Source organism: Gallus gallus, chromosome 4 (genome assembly GCF_016699485.2).
Source record: "Gallus gallus isolate bGalGal1 chromosome 4, bGalGal1.mat.broiler.GRCg7b, whole genome shotgun sequence".
NCBI lineage: Eukaryota > Metazoa > Chordata > Aves > Galliformes > Phasianidae > Gallus > Gallus gallus.
Window position 1 is genome coordinate 17255180 of NC_052535.1, and position 17321 is coordinate 17272500.

General features: G+C 41.3%; 1 protein-coding gene and 1 long non-coding RNA gene across 5 annotated transcripts in view; one reads left to right on the plus strand and one right to left on the minus strand.

Annotated features, from left to right (window-relative positions):
- The window catches only part of LOC124417961, a 28120-nt gene extending 25879 nt beyond the window's left edge, over positions 1-2241 (minus strand). The window contains exon 1 of the long non-coding RNA XR_006939259.1: positions 2182-2241. This is a non-coding gene — a long non-coding RNA (uncharacterized LOC124417961). The remainder of the gene's footprint in view (positions 1-2181) is intronic.
- CXorf57 (CXorf57 homolog) overlaps positions 714-17321 on the plus strand; it is a 24879-nt gene continuing 8271 nt past the window's right edge. For 2 of the 4 annotated variants that reach the window (XM_025150265.2, XM_015278635.3), the window contains exons 1-11: positions 714-2413; positions 3244-3386; positions 5150-5342; positions 8510-8618; positions 8775-8866; positions 8958-9080; positions 9993-10100; positions 11683-11850; positions 12409-12569; positions 13050-13258; positions 13966-14034. In XM_025150265.2, the coding sequence (XP_025006033.2) occupies positions 1330-2413; positions 3244-3386; positions 5150-5342; positions 8510-8618; positions 8775-8866; positions 8958-9080; positions 9993-10100; positions 11683-11850; positions 12409-12569; positions 13050-13258; positions 13966-14034 (2459 nt within the window). In that variant the 5' untranslated portion in view covers positions 714-1329. Of the gene's footprint in view, positions 2414-3243; positions 3387-5149; positions 5343-8509; positions 8619-8774; positions 8867-8957; positions 9081-9992; positions 10101-11682; positions 11851-12408; positions 12570-13049; positions 13259-13965; positions 14035-15375; positions 15452-17321 lie in introns of all 4 variants that reach the window. The other 2 variants (XM_015278636.3, XM_040700173.1) reach the window with 2 other exon arrangements.

The following is a 17321-nucleotide window of genomic DNA, read 5'->3' on the forward strand; positions in this document are numbered from 1 at the left end:
GCAGCTTCTGGCATAAAAGCAAATCATGGAAGAGGTGCACACTGGATTCTAAAACAGCTCTCTGACATCAATAGATAAGACCAGGCCTCACCATGACCTCTCTTTCTAAGCAGCCAAGATCCAGCTAATAGAGGAGTTACTTTGTGCCCTTCTCCTAAGTCTGCATCCTTCGTTTTGTGCTGTACGTGCTGCAAGGTGCTGCACAGAAACACCATATCAGTGTCCAAAAGCAATCCTGAGAAGGTCATTAGGTTCTATTCAACGTAATTACCAACCATTTATTTAGAATCTGTGGGGAAGGGAAGGCGCATTAGCAGGCACTAATAAGAGACAAACAAAATTCCTCTCCCTGGAAAGAAACAGCCTGCGTTAAGAACCCTTCAATTGTGACTGCTCATTATTAGAATTGCGCTGATAAAGCTGTATCCATGTTGCACCTTAAAGGCATAGATAAAATAATTTCTGCCTCTCTGTGACAAGATAACACTTCTGCAAATAAAGCTATGCAAATCTAGGGTTTGGAGGTTATGTCTCATAGTATTTTAAACTAAAATATCTTCTCTCGTGCGCTCTGTAATTTGCCAGTGTACAGCTAGGCAGTGAGATACAACTACACAGCACACAATGCAAACTACCTAGCATCAAGCAGCCTGCAAGCTCCTTTGTGCTGCTTGTTGCTACTAGAGCTCACCTGAAATGGCATTTTAGTTTTATTTTATATTAGATCTACCAAAATCTACCAAATTGTTTTGGAATTCAATTTTTTCTCCAAAGACCATCATAAAGCTGGATTACAACTTTGGTGCCACATCTAGACAGCTGTATTTAAGTGAAACACGAGCAGAGCTGCTCAGTGCCAGGAGTTCACGTCCCACTTAACAGAAGTACAATACATCTGTCTGCTGGTTGCTTGCCGCTTTCTTAAATTGCTCTTCAAACGCACAGAGCTGATTAAAGGGCAAGAGCACATCTTCTGGGCAGTGATATCAGATGCACCCTGGAAGCGCTCGAGGCCAGGCCGGGTGGGGCTGTGAGCAACCTGGTCTGGAGGGAGGTGTCTCTGCCAAAGCAGGGGGGTTGGAACTAGGTGATCTTAAAGGTCCCTTCCGACCCAAACCATTCAGTGACTCTATGTTATGTATTATTTACTTGTTTCTTGTTATTTTCAAGATTGAGTTAACAAAACGAGCTAAGAGATAGCGATGAAAAGCATTGGAAAGGCTACTTTTCGTCCTCAGAGCACTCTGTGGCGAGCAACTGTGTTCTAAAGCTAACTTGACAATCCGGTGCAGCAGCTAATTTACTTCTAAACCTGCAGCATCACGTCGCATGCTTTCCATTTCTGTATTAAACGCAGTGCTAGATGGACCTCTGCTGGCGACGAAGGCAGCAGGACGCAATCACCACAGCAAGAAGGTGTCACCCATCTCAAACTGCAACTGCCGCTCGGCTCCGTTAGCTGCAGCTCGACAGGCGCAGGTGCAGCGGTGCCAGCGAACGAGTCCCTCACGGCCGGAGTCGCGCTCGGGACACGACGGCGGGAAAGGCGCCGGCGGTGCGACCTCACGCCGCCCCGGGCGGGCAAGCCCGGGCAGGCCCCGCGTCGCCGCTTTCCCGCCGCCGCCGCCGCCGCCGCACCTCCCCCCGCGGCCGTTAGCGGCCGTTGTATGGCAGGCGGCGCGCGCGCGCAGAGCCTCGCCCCGCCGGCGCCATAGCGGCGCCGCGGCTCCGCCGCTGACAGGAGCGGGCCGAGCCCGCCGCCGCGGCTCCGCCGCTGACAGGAGCGGGCCGAGCCCGCCGCCGCCTCGCGCCGCCGCGGCCCCGGGCGGAGGGGCCGCCATGCAGGAGCCCGACCCGGAGCGCCCCGCCGAGGAGAGCCCGGGAGGAGTCGCGGCGGGGCCGCCCGGCGAGGAGGCCTCGTGGCTGCGGTGGCTGTCGGAGGAGGCGCGGAGCGGCTGGCAGCTGAGCGCGACCCCCGCCGAGCCGCCCGCTCTGACGGTGACGGCGGTGGAGCGATACCTGGCCGAGGCGCCGCCCGCCGCCCCGCGCTATTGGTACGACGTGACGCTGGCGGACGGCGCGGGGCAGGAGCGCTGCTACCTGGCGCCGCGCCTCAGCCGCCTGGTGCAGCGCGCGTACCTGCACGCCGGGGCGCGCGTGCGCCTGACACGCTGCTCCTACCTGTACGACGAGCGGCGTCTGCGGCGCGGCCTGCTCTGCATCGAGGCGCTGCAGCCCGCCGCGCCCCCCGCCGCGCCCGCGCCCCCGCCCCCCGCCGCGCCCCGGGGCCACGGCCGCCCCCCGCCGCCCCTGCGCGGGGAGAGGAGGCACTACCTGCCGCTCTGGAACAACGAGGACCCCTACGGGGACATCTGGGTGGCAGAGCAGCCCCCGGCGCGGGTGGACGTCGATGGTAAGGCGCGGGGAGAGGGGCGTTAGGTGGCGGCCGCTGTGTGAGCCAGCGGTGTGCCCGGCTGGCCGGGAAGGGCAACGGCAGCCTGGCTTTGTGTCAGCAGCTCTGCGGCCAGCGGCAGTGGGACGTGACCGTCCCTCTGTGTCCTGCGCTGGTGAGGCCGCACCTCAGTGCTGTGTGCAGTGTTGGGCCCCTCGCTGCAATACAGGCATGGAGGCCCTGGAGAGTGCCCAGGGATGGACAGTGGAGCTGTGAGGGCTCTGGAGCACAAGTTTGATGGGGAGCAGCTGAGGGAACTGGGACGGGTCAGTCTGGAGCAGAGGAGGCTCGGGGGAGATCTTATTGCTCTCCACAGCTCCCTGAAAGAAGGTTGTGGTGAGGTGGGGTCAGCCTCTGCTCCCACGTAACAGTGATGGCACAAGAGGTGATGGCCTTGAGTTGCGCCAGGGGAGGTTCAGGTTGGGAATTAGGAAAAGTTTCTTCTCCAGAAGAGCAGTGATGTTACGGTACAGGCTAACTAGGGAGGTGGTGGTGTCACAGTCCCTGGAGGTGGGACTCCACAGAGGGAACCGTGGAGATGTGTCACTGATAGTTGGTAGTTGAACTAGATGATCATAGTGGTCTTTTCCAACCTCTGTAATTCTGTGATTTCCACACTTGCTGAACACCTCTGGGGACAGTTACCCTACCACCTCCCTGCAGCGGTACAGCGATGTCAGCAGATAACCCTTTTAAATGTGATGTGAAATCCCAGTTTGGGAATTTTTACTGCTGAAGAGCATTTCAGTGTCTAATCATGAATGCTTTTTGCTTTCTTTTCTTAATGGCAGTCTCTAAGCTGATTTCCCTTGGTCAGCTGGAAACGACCTGGAGAAGCAGAATTCATTTCCGCCCACTGCTGGTGAGAGTCCTGCACAAGTCTAGGCTAAGGTACTACGGGAAACCAGAGAAGAAAATGGATATGCCGTATCAGGTAAAGAGGGCTCAAGTCAAGTTAACACTCCTGAACAAACTTTATAAAATATTTGTAAATTACTATTCCCATACAGTAAAGGCATGGAGTTAAGACTTATGTTATAGCTACTTTGTATTAAAAGTGCCACCTTCATAAATATGCGAGGCCCTACAAAGTACGGAAACAGTGGAGTTAGTTGACAGTACCTACAGACATTGGTAGATGTGTTTTGGTTGCTAAATAGAAAAAATATTTGGAGTTTATAATAACTTAAAAGAGTAAATGTTTTCTGCTCTGTATCTTTGGAAGTCAGAGTTAGTCTGTCTTGTACCAAAAAAAATTGTTTTTGTTTTGTAATTCTTGCACTTTGTGATTTCCAGTTAGATTGTTTTACTGTGAAACTCTTACCAGCTTTCAGAACATGTTTTTCTTGCAGTATTTTTGCATAGCGCTTCTTGGAAATAGACAGGACATGTGGTTGGCAGTTCATAGAAACTGAGCACCCGTGAGCTGTTTGCTTGTTCCTCCTGCTCCCCCAACCGGGGAAGGAGAAAAAACTGGAAAAGCAAAAGCGAGGAAAAACTCTAGAGTAGACAGTAATAAGTGAAGGGAAGGAGGAGAAACAAACAAAAAAAAATGATGCAGAGGCAGTTGCTCACCAGCAGCCTGATGCCCAGGCAGTCTCTGAGCAGCAGGTGCTCTGGAAAGACTATCCCCCAGTTTCATTGCTGAGCCTGATGTTATGTGGTATGGAACGTCCCTTAGGTCAGTTCAGGTCAGCTTGCTCAGCTGTGTTGCTTCCCAGCCTCTTGCCCACCCCTAGCTTACTTGGTGCAGGGGCAGAAGAGAAAAAGGGAATCATAGAATAGCTTGGATTGGAAGAGACCCCAAGGATCATCAAGTTCCAGCCCTTCTGCCACAGACAGGGCCACCAGCCTCCAGATCTGGTACTAGACCAGGTGGCCCAGGGCCCCATCCAACCTAGTCTTGAACACTTCCAGGGATGGAGCATCCACAGTCTCTCTGGGCCTCAGAACTGTGCAGGCACTGCTCAGCAGTAGCTAAAATGCTGATGTGTTATTAATGCTATTTTAATTGTGCATTGAGAGCATAGCACCATACAGGCTGCTATGAAGAAAAGTAGCACCATCCCAGCAAGATTCCATGCTGGAGAAAAACAATTTACAAATAGGTCAAATAACTCAAGAGTTCTTCCATGGGAAGAGAGGGATCTTGTTCCAGGTTTCCATTCTCTCTGCATGTGAAGGTGTATCTTGGTCTCTTACTGGGGGAGAAATCTGTCACAAGCAGAGATTCAATGAAAAGATGGTGGTTTACAAGTGCAGACTGTCTTCTGTCCCGTGTCATGTTTTATCAAGAATTTGTACCTAATGGTCCTCTAACAGCTCAACTTTTAAAACATGCTTTCTCATCATTAAAATGTTATTCTAAATATTGCATTCTGTCTAGTAAGGAAGAATCTTTTCTCCAAAAAAAAAAAAAACCCACAGACTGGAACTGTTATCACCTACTATTACTGAATACTGGAAATAAGAGTCTGAGCTAGAGTAGCTGTAGATGAGTTCTGTGGAAACTGGGGATTCCTTCAGCTCCAGAACTCAATGCAACTTTTGGAACATTCTCTGTTTGCAGTCAGTGAAATTGTTCATGAGCCAAGCAGCCAATGCGTTATTTGCCAGTCTCCCCCTTCCTCCTGCAAAAAAAATACATACCAGAATGATGGTAAATAAAAAATGAATGTATTCTGTTTTTTTCTTTAGGCTTACTTTGAAGTTGCTGATGGTTCAGGCATGATGTCCATGGTTCTGTGGAATTCCTTATGTCCTGAGTGGTATAACAGTATAAATGTTGGCACCGTGCTCCTCCTTGAACAGTATGCTGTCAAAGACAGTTATCCATTTAAAACACAGCCAACCCCAAGAGATTCACAGATGAAGAGATTTGCTACAATCGGTTAAGTATTGCAGAAATCTGTTTTGATTCAATGAAATACAGCTGTAGTAGGTGGCTCCTCATAGAAATGAAACATAGATGGATGTGTTGTCTGTCCCTACATTCTAGCTCTGAAAAATGTCTTAGCATCCACATTCTTACACTTCTCTGTTTAAATTTGGATTGTGTCTATGAGGTTTATTGCAACAATTAGTTAAAATCTCTATTTAAAAAATGCATGTACAAATCTCTGATTGCAAGTATCGGAGTCCTTAAGCCAGGCTTCCAGTACTGGATTTTAATCTGATTCTTCTTCCTGATTAGTAATACAGATATCACTTGCGCATTGCTGATGCCTTCTTCCAGGTCATTTAAGGTGCTTCATCACCTTTGTCTTCAGAGGGAGCAAGCCCCAGTGTAAAACTCCACTGAATAGCTAATATACTTTAATAATAATAATAGACATAGCTAATGCTGTCTACTGAAACAGCAGCACCATGGGAGCACTTATTTGGAGAATATCCCTTGATTGTGAGAAAGTATTTCCTTTCTTGCTGTTGTTCGACAGATATTCAAGAGAATTATACTGCAGAAGTACAGGTGCCACCATATAACAATAATAGCCTTTTCCAAGGTGTTTTTTTTCTCTCCTGTTTCACGGGACGTGAGTTTTCCCTCCCCTTATGTGCCTATACTTGGAACAAACAGCAGCCAACTTCAGAAGATACCAACAACTGCCTTGTGAAACAAGCAACTATGTTTGTAAAGGATGATGTGTGTATAGCTTACTAACAGTGAGGGCTTCCTAATGCAGTTGCTACAGTGCATAAAAATAAACAATATTTTCACTGCTAGTAGCAGTGTATTCTCTGTCTAATGAATCTTTGCCTTAATATCAGATCTTAATGTCTGAAGTGTTTGTGATGAGTTGACAGGAGAGAAATGTTTAGCCAGGCACTGAGAGTTTGGGAGGGAAGCTGATGCTGATTACAAGGCAACCCTCAAAGCGTTTCTAATTGCCACAAAACCTTTCTATGGGAAGAGGATGGAATAAGATATGTTCTGAGATTACTTTCTCTATGGGCAAACATGACCAATTTTAACGGTTTTATTCACACTACATTACTGATTTCTGCAAATGTGATTGGGTAGAAATGTTGGTAGAGAGAGAAAATGGAAATGAGCCAGTGGACAGTAAATTATATCAAATGTAAGATTTAAAACAGTCTACAGTAAAGTGCCGTGGCATGCTTTCAGACCACAGATGAAAACTGAAAACAACTGATGTTTAGTTCATACTAGCATGTATGTACAGTATCTTCTTTCTTAGCACAAACCTCAGAGTTTTATCTCTGTAGGAACTTGAAAGCAAATCATGCCATGTGTTGGTAGGTCTTACATCTATATATCATGGAAGAGAATAGTCAAAAGAGAACAGAAAATCTAGTAGAGCAGTTAGAATCCATTTTATGCAGCTCTTAAGAGCATGATTTTCTTTTGTTGATGTTGGAATGCCAGTGTATCTGAAATTAAATGCTTCTAACTACTCTGTTAATACAAGTCTTTATGTGCTCAATATGTATCAGTGGTATTTCAGTTTTTAAAGCCTGCACAGTAAATATTCCAGAAGCTCTACAGTAAACTTGTTACAGCAATCAGTTACGCTGTATTGATCAAGTAACAGTTACTTTTTTCCATAATCTGTTTCCAGTGCGTAATTCCATCACATCCCATCTTTAGGATGTTTCCTTAAATTCATTTGCAGGTGAATGTGTTAAAATGTATCTGGAGGATTAACAAAGTTGGAGTTCCTTAGGCCACAAGGGAAAGAACTCAATTAAGAGCACTTGCAAGGGAGTTTGCTTCTGGCCTATTGACAGTTTTCTATGGAGCACGTTCTGTATAGCACACATCAGTTTCAAATGTGGGATTGTGTGACATACTGAGAGGTGCTGTTCTGTAGCCTGACATGGCAGTAGCTCAGATAGTACCATCACCTTAAATTCTGCCTCTGGACAATGTGTTTGTGTCGCACATCACTGAATGTATGTGGGACTGATCAAAACAGCTGCTTCAGTTAGCCTGGACCGAGCTTCACTTCTTAGTCATTGCACTGTATAATTCTAGCCTAGTCTATGACTTTCATCTAACCTCAAAATGACAGAAAAAATCAAAAGATAGTTTTGATGCCAGGAATATTTTATTTTCAGAAATTGTCTTTCAAACACTACTTGAAAACACCATGTGCAAAAACCTGTTAATTCTTCAAATACATTTCTGGCAAGTAGCAGCCTGAAGAAAAGAAAGTAGGGGGTCTGATTTCAAGTATAGCATCTTCCTAGTGTCACATGGCTAGAGTGAGTGACCCGATAGGAACAACTGGACAGATTGCTTATAGTTAGCAATTGCTTTTCTGAATGCGTTATTTGAATAATCCATTGCCCAAGCATCTTGTAGAAACTGATCAGATCAGTGTATTTCATACCAGTGTGATTTATCCAGCAATGAGTGAGGCAGTAGGGTACCACTGTGTGTATACTGTAAGCTGAAGCCATTCCTTCTGTATTTTTATCTGGTTGCAGCCTCCCCTCTCTTATCAGTACTACCGTGTTTGTTATTTAGCATCTAAACACTGCTTAATAAATGAAAGCATACAGGTGCCATACCATAAATGCACAAAGACCTTTTATTTTCTTGTGTGGCCGTGTCATTATTTCTATCATACTAATAACAACCTGAACTGGTATTGTATGTGGCCGTTTTCTTCTGCTAGTTCTGACTTATTTTGCTTTGTTGTCTGCAAGTCAATTTCAGATTGCAGTGACATTTGTGAATGAAGCTAGAGTAGAAATATTTTGTAGCTAATCAGTGTTATCTAAGTTCTTTGATGGCTTTTATTTTAATATCTGCCTGATCAAACTAATTGAGTCATGTAGGGAACTGAAAAGGTTAGCATTGCACTGATTAAAGAGTTGCATTGTTGAATGCTGTACCTTACTTTATCTCAGTGGAAACGTGAAGTCAGAGGGCTTCATTCGTGGTTTCCCTAGCAGTGAGACATGGTTAGAGTACATCATTTAAGAAACCTCACTCAGTTTTGTTGTGGGTTTGTTTTCAGTTAAAATGAAAAGTGTTTGTTGGATTTGCAATAGTGCCTTAAATGCTCGTGTCTTTTCTTTCTCTGTCAGAAATCAGCCTTAATGTACGAAACCCACCTACCAAGATAAGTATAATTTCTGAGGAAATGGTTAAGCCAGAGTGGGGATTGCCTGAAGTTAAATACCAGTTTATTACAAGGTAAAATGGAAGTTTGTTGTTTGTGAAGCTGGATCTTAGATTTCATAAAATGACTCTGAGCATTAATTGAGGATGTGTTTTGAGAAATTTTCTGAGAAAGTTTTATGTTTTGTCATTCTTTAATACCAGATTTGTTTCTTCTGTTTTGTTTTGCAGGTCAGAGTTGGATGGCTTATCGAACAATCATTCCTGCGATGTTATTGGCCTTGTGACTTTTGTAGGAAGGGTGGAACGAACAAGAAAGAAAGGTTTTTCTAATAATATGACTTCTGGAATTTGTCAAACCATTTTTCACTCTTCGAAGTAACACGTGTTTTTTCTTATTACTTGTTTATGTAGAAGGTGGTGAAGACTTCTGGCTCTATCGTTGGGCACATGCCGTTGATGGGACCTCAAAGCAACCATTCATACTGGAAATATTTGCAACTTCTCAGCCAGATGTATTTGAGCGTATTCACCCAAGTATTTATTTCTTAACAGTACTTGTTGGTTATTATTTATGTTTTTCTACTTGGTTGCTAATTTCAAATTATGTGTATAATTGCTGCTAAATTAAAAACAAAAGTCCCTGTATTACCACCTCAAACAGAAAATCACTGTTGAGGAATTGAAAGAAAAAAAGTGAATGTAACTGTTTGAAACTCTTATCTTACTGCAGTCTACCAGTTAATCTAAACATCTGGATAGGCTATGTAGCCTATCTGCAGCTCATCTGCTCTGGTTAATTTCAAGCAGAAACTAGTGAAGCACCTGGGGTAATGTGCTGTTTCATCAGAGACAACTAAAGAGAGAAAGCAGCTGTTAAAATCTATTACTCTCTTTGTCCGTAAATAAGTAACTATTTTTAATAGACACGATTAATCTAAGAGAACTGGAAGAAGGGAGAGGTAAAAGTAGAAAAGCTTTTTTTTAATTTTAAAATATATTTTTCAGGTGTTTTTGTTCTACAGAAACCATCGATGATCTGTGATAGTTGTTGCATGTAAACTGATGATGAGAAGTTTCAAACTGTGGAATCCTTAATTATGGATTTTAAAAGGGATTTAGATGTTTCTTTTTGCCTTTTTTCCCTTCCTCCTAGCACTTACTGTTGATACTGCTCTTTGTTAAACTGATTTCCTACTAGATGAAGTTTCTCCTGTTTTAGTGCTAGTGTGTATGCTGCAATTTTCTTGCACAGTTCTTAAGTTGAAATTCTAATGACATCTCCATTTTCTAATTTATAGCAATGGCTGAATGCATACTGAAGCATTTATAGGGTCAGTAATTAAATTAGCTTGTTTTGAGCACTTAAAATGAATGCTGTGTGTGTCAATCTTGAAAATCTGCCATCCATGTGATAACCAGTAAAACAGAAGTGTTTTTTTTTTTCAGTGACATACCTGGTGTGTACGCAGATGAGAGTGGTACGGGATCTATCTGAGAATCCTTCCCACACAACTTACCTTACAACGTCAAACGAAAGTCAGATATTCATTACAGGTAACTTGAAGTATTCTTAGCTGTATGGAGTTCTAATCTTAGTTGGAAAGGGTATTGTGTAACAAAGTATGCAGCACGTAGCATTCGTTTCTCAGTCAGAAACAACTGAGGAATGAATGGTAGTAATACAAAAAGAGAAAGATTGCCTTCTGGTGAGGCACAGATGGATGAATCTTATGAAAAGTGAAGGTATTATTAGTTTAAATCGTATATTTACAATTTATTTCAGATTGTTTTAATCATTTGATAGTGTTGCAAGGAAACCTACCCATTTTCTAAAATAAAAATAAAATTTAATTGCAGCTTCTCTGTTTTACAGGATTTCCTTATTCCAGAATATTGATATGGTTGGGCTAAATTTATCTCAGTCAGTATTTTTCCCAAAATATTCAGAGAACTGTTCTGTCCTATTTTTCCCAGTGCAGTGGGCCCTGTACATACCTCTTGGCCATGGAAGGGTTGTGGTGCTGGACTGCACTGCAGAAGCATTCCTTGTAGGTGGTTGTGCTGGAATATCCCCAGTACAGTACCCTGGCACTGTGTGCTGGATGCCACCAGTCAGCAGCTCCCAGGCAGCCCTGGACACAGCTGTTTGTAGCACTTCTGTTGAATCAGGAGGCAGATGATGGCATGGTATTGCAGCTGAGCAATGTAGTGGCCTTATTGCAAGGCAGCGTTGGATGAAACAGGCATCTTTCGCATGTTTCTCCCTCTATTTCATGTCTTCAGTTTTACCAAGGTACTACCCACTCAGTCTCAGTCTGAATCCTGCTGCTGACGTGGAGGAATAGAGAATAATATGTGCTAAAAAATGATCTGAACTTAGTCACTTGTATACATGTTGTCTTGCCTAACGAGCTGGGTAGTGTTTTCTATGCTTAATTGGACTAGCAAAGCAATTTAGTCTTTTTCTTAACAGATTATTTAAATTACACTTAAATGAAAGGTTTGAGAGTCATTTTTGTTTTTTTTTTCTGTATGTTTTGTGCTTAGCTTTCTAATTAAATATTTTCCTCTTGAGTTTTTTCCCAGTCTAGCTTTATTTCATGTCTGTCTGCATCCTAAGTGAGAACTGCAGCTGGAGACTGTGAGCTGCTGGATGAGATCTATTGCATTTGACAGTTTAGAAGTAGACCTGTTCAGATTATTTGATAAAACTGGTCAATATCTTAGTTTTAAACCCACCAACATCTGCAAATGTAGATGTTTGTATATTCTTAACAGAGGTTACCGAAGAGTGAAGGATGTGTAGGCCTTCAGCAAAGCAACATTGCAAAATGATTTTTGATCATTTTATTATTTCGTAAACTCCTGTGAGAGAGTATTCTAGTAACATTGCCAATTGTTGTATTTATTTAACATTTGTCTAACTTTTAAGTGTCAGTTACAAGCGTTCGGCAAGGAATTCAAGGTACTCTTTCTGTAAAACACCATTGTCTAGTGGGAAGATCTCTTTTGTATTCTCTGGTGCAGTTCTTCTTAGTTCTTCTTTTTATGTGTGCTGTTCAGAATAGTTTCAAGCTACAAACTGATGACAATAGCCTGCTTTATTTTTGATACCTGATTATTTTTGTTTTAAAAGGGTGGCACAAGGGCCAGCCATACACCAAGGATACTAAAGTGAAAAACTTCATTCAGTGGACTAGAACACAGAGCGAAGCTAATCAAATGAGGAAAACTGTCATTGGTGGATATTACCCTTTTCCACGGCCTCCAAATAACTTCCTGAAGTACTGCAAAAATAATAAAGGTATCACATTGTCAAATATCTTTAAGATTAGTAGCCTTTTTCAGTTGAGTCTTACTTGGTTAGAAAGCAGCAAAGTTAGTGAATGTGCAAATTTGTAATGCCATTTAAGAGAATCTTCCTTTTGTGACTAGTAACATATTATAGCTAAATCCTCATCTTAAAGAAACTATTACGGCACCATTAGCTGCAGGAGAACTCTTAATAACTTACGTGAACTGCAAGTCTACCCAGAAGCTTTACTTTCACTGCTCTCCTAAATCAGAATTAAAGAGAGCTATACGGAAGAGTATATTGCATTAGACATTTCACCTGAAACACAAATTGTGGTATCTGATAACACATACTGAAATAAACTGTGGGGAAAAAGGCTTATTTTTTAACTTCTTTTTCATGTGCTATGAAGAAATGGGTTTAAAATCCTTCAAAAATGCATTTTTTAATCAATTTAATATTTAGTAACCAATGATTTTCAGTTTTGTTTTGAGTCACACATACAAATATCTTGTTACTGTTTTTCTTTAAACTCATCATCTCATTTGTGGGACTGCTGTTTTGCAGTTGAATCAATTTTGAAAGCCATAGGCGAGTTGGGAGAAGAGATTGAAGGTCTGCATTACAGAGAACACAAGCGCATTGCTATTCAAGGAATAATCAGTGCCGTAAGATACATCAGCTGTAGCAGTGCAGCTGAAGATGCCTCAGGAGTGGAACCTGTTCAGGTAGAACACTTGAGAATTAATGCTGTAGCACTTAAGCAGCTATGATCATAGTTAAAATGGAGAATTTTGCATTTGATTCCAGAAGTGAGCTACATTGTCTCTTGATTAACTGCATTTGCTATTTTGGGAAGCAAAATAGCTTAGAAAGTCATAGTTTGAAGACTTTTAAAAAGCAGTGATTCAATGCTTTTCTGTGTGTGTTGTAGCAGCGTTCTGTAACACTTTGTAACTGTTTAGGAGCTGCTCATTTAACTGACCAGATAATTAAAAGTAAATTAGAATGTGAGAGAGCTGACTACAGCAATGTTTGCACTGTCACTTTCCAGACAGAATTTATCTTGCTAATGATTAGAAGGGAATTTCTGCTAGATATAACTTCTGGAAGGTACAGTAAACCATTCACTCTCGCTGAAATTTGCTTGAAAACATTGAGGCTTTTGAGTTGGAAGTGCTTTAAAGCTCTTAATTTAATTGTTGCAGAAAGATGCTCAGTCTCTTGAAAGTTCTCCTATGTCAAAGCAAGATAACGTTCACAAGGGAAAAACAAGAAACCTTCAAGCCAAAGAACTCAAGTCTTTTCTGGAGCCAAGTTGTACTCCTGGGGAACAGCATCAGCATCAAACTCTACTATCAAAAAAGAGTACAGCCAAGAGAAGGACTCTGCTCAAATCACATGCAGACACAGAACAGTAAGCTCTTACCATAAATCTGTAGTATATCTTCTAAAAATGTTTATGAAAGTAATTCACAGCCCAGCCCCTGGAAGAGCATGTACAAAAGCTTGAAAAGCTCTTTATTGTATTTTAATGTATAAAAGGCAGGTACATACTTCTAGTATCAAGTGGTGATGTCTGTGATTTAATTTAATGAGATGGTATTGTATCTAGTCCAACACAGATGGAGGTTATGAGTCCAATACAAGCAATGGAATAAGAAAAAAAAAATGTCTGATAAAACCTTATTAGTTTCAAGAGTAAAATATTCGCTTCTGTAAGGTTGTCGTTTATGACAATGTGTGTAAGATCTGGTTTATCCAAAACTGATCTTAAAAGCCTGGCGTATATATTGAAAGATTTAATGTTTAGCGAGTCTCATCTCTTCACTTTTCACATCCAAAAGTCATAATGGTGGGATAAGGACAGGTGTTGCGAATCTTTTATGGGGAAATGAAGTGAAATACAATTAGGATTGAGTGAAAACTTTAGACAAAGAAATGTGGTGTGTTGAAGTTCTGTTTCGGCAGTGTTAGAGCAAACTTGTTAGTGGATTTCCATTCCATAAGATAAATCCCAGCATTCGAATGTCTTGGGTTCTACCTAAAAGAAAAACATGCTTGTTCTTTGCTCTGTGTATTTAACAGAATACTGTGAACTAATGGTGAATTTCCTATCTTAAGGGGAACCGCATCTGTTACTTCTGTATCCTCTTATCCCTATTACACACGCTCAGCAAGAAAGAAATTAAGGTAAGTCATGTGAAGTTAACTATATGAACGAATTGCAATGATTAAGCAAAGATATTTGAAATTCTTACAGGTCAAGAATCTGTTTGGATGTGAAATGAGAGAACAGAACAGAGTAAAATTTAATATTTTCAATTAATTTTCTCTGTGCTAATTCTAAGTAAAATATATGGAATTGTTTTATTCTGAAACATAGTTTGTGCATGTTAAACAAATGTTTATAGCTACTTGTGCTTCTTAGGGAAAACATAATAACAGGGGTCCATCATGATAAATCAAGTAATGTATATTGTATTTGTTTCAGAGAGATTGCAGTTTAAAAAGAAGAGTCAAATGTAGGATGGAAGGATGCTTAATTAGCAAGCAGAGTGAACAATGTGATACCATAGATGGTTTTGCTTGTAGTAACTGAGCTATAAGTTATCCTCGGTGCTGCAGTGGTAGATATATAGTTGGCCCTGAGAAGTCTTGTGGCTCCTTCCACTACCCAGCACTGAGTCTTTATTGAACTTGGTTTGGATCCAGAGAAGGATTTTAAAAAAACCCAAAAAACTAACAGTCTGGGTGGGAGTTTCAAATCCAAAGCCTTGACAAGACTGGAAGCTTAAGAAATAACTACCAGTGGAAATGTACTTTCAAAAACAGTGAATGATGTTACTTGTTAGTCTAGGTTATAAAGCTCCTTTCCCTCCTGTGGTTTCCTGTAAGGGTTTTAAGTTCTTTCAAGTTGTTCCAATATAGCTTGAGTAACTTGAATATTTGAACCCTTCAGTGTCAGTTTCAAAATATCTTTTTTTTTTTGTTGGTGGTGGTGGTGCTTTGGTTTGTACCATATGATACATATACACAATGAAGGTGATGAAGGGTCTGGAGCACGTCTCCTGTGAGGAGAGGCTGTGAGATGTGGGGCTCTTCAGCCTGGTGAAGGCTTCAGGGATTTCATTGGTGTATGTAAATGCCTGAAAGGGTGTGTGCAAGGGAGATGGCACCAGGCTCTTCCCAGTGGTGCCCAGTTGCGGGACAAGAGGTATAGGCAAAACCTGAAACACGGTGTGTTCCATCTGGACATCAGGAAGCACTTTTTTTACTGTCAGGATGGCAGTGTGCCCCTCAAGTGTCTGCTGAGTTTACTTATAACACCTCTTCCCTCCACACTGAAAATTACATTTCTTTCGCTTGTTGAGAAATAATCTTTTTTTTGTTTTCATGGGGAGAGTGGGTGGGAAGAATTTGTTCTCCCCTTTTAAGTGAAGTAAAAAGTTAAGGTATGTTTACTTTGTTCTCTGCTTTTCTCAATCTGCTACTGTCCCCGCTACCTGTGTATCCTGTACTCTATGCCATTAGTGCTAGAACTCCAACTAAAGGAGGAGAAAGTCTGTGTTGGATTATGGGAAGCTGTTTCACTCTGTGTAATTAAAAGGTAACTTGTGTATTTCTGTAATTAACTATGAAGTCATACTGAATTCTCCAAATTGCAGGGAAAAAATGGAAGGTTAGCCTGATGCACTTTAAGCTTACATTGTTTTCTATTCTGTTGCTTAGAAGCGGTGGGACACCAGCTCTCACTGAAGTACTTTAATATGCTGATAACAACAATAGCAATATATTGTGAAGTATGCATTGTAGCTTGGAATATTTTGCATCTAGTCTTTCTGTACAGCATTTCAGCATGTGGTTGCGTTGCTGAAGGCTTTTTTTTAAACAGAAACAGTTTATTTTGAGACTCTTTATTTGACAGTCTCAGTTCCTACATTTCTGAGGTAACTCATTTACAAACATCATATAGTATTAGGACGTGTGCGACACGTTCTCATTATTAAGGGTTTCAGAAAGAATGAGTTCATAGGAAACCGATTAATTTAACACTCTAGTTGATATTTTATATCCCTGCTGCCAAAGACATTTAACATAAATGTACTTTTGAGCTTTTTATACACCCAAAATTAGTTAAATCTGTGGTTTAGTGTGAATAGAGAAAGATCAGGAATTTCAAACCACCTTATTTTTTCCACTGAAGTGAAAAAAACACAGCAACAGCATTTTAATCTTAAGAAACTTAGCACTGCAGTTACCATAGAATCACTGATGACATGTTCACATTCTAGACTGCTTAAAAGTAACTTGTCTGCATGTTTTTGTCTGTGGAGTATCATTTCTAAATGTTTGATACAACTTAGACCTTCCTCATTTTCTCCATTTTCTCTTTGCACCTGGAAATAATGAATAAGGGCCATTTTGTTTTGTTTTTTTTGCAAATGGGTACCTGTGAGAAGGAGAGTCTGCAGAATACAGCCTGCAAATAAGAAATTTGGTGTGGTGCAAGTTGGCACGGGCAAAATAAGAACATGGATGTTTTGGTGTGCAACAGCCCCAGCATACTGCTGTAGATGTCAGGTGCCTCACAGTCTGGCTGGCGAAGAAGCTACAAATTGCTGTGTATAGACAAGTTTCCCTCATCTATAAACTTAGTTGAATTTATGCTGTGCATACATCCAGTACAAAGTAGTCCAGGAGGAGTAATCTGTTGCGCAGGTAGTTGAAGTCATCCCAGCCACAGATGTGTGTAAGAAGCCTGGGAAGAAGTGGGAAAAAAAAACTGGGACAATTTCTACATTATTTCTACATTTTTAAGAGGCAAAACTAGCTCTAAATCAGAACCTCCTCACCTTGACCAACAGACAATTTTAAAAGAAAAAGAAACCATTTCTATAACAACTTGTCAGTAGTATGGCTTGGTGTGCTCTTCTCTTTAATGAAGAGGGAAGTTGGCTTATCTCTTACTTGGCATGTTATTTCTGAGTGAGCCCTTTGCAACGCTGTGCTAAGTTTTCATGTCTGTTGTTGAGAAGGCTGAACCTTGAAAAAGAGAATCGGTTCTGTGGGCATTCATTTTTAATTAGACAGCTTTTGTTAATCATTTTTAATGATGTCTTTATTGCCTTCAAAATTTATTAACATAGCTGATATGTAGGTGATTATTTTATTACTACGCATATGCAGTAATTACATTCCAGGATGATTCTAATAAAAATAATTAATTATTCATAAGATATTATTTTAATGGAAAGATTCTTTTATCTAAAAATAATACCATAGGAGGAACAGTGTAATTACTGAGCTCTTCTGAGAAAGATAAGAACTTTCCTGCTACATTTCACCGGAAAGTATAAAATCCTGCTGCATAAAATTAGGTCTTACAGCTTGTATGTGTATTTCCAAGATTGCACTGGACCTCTGAATTTGAAAAATATTTTGGACCATATACTGGCATTGAAGTGCATAGGAGTTTA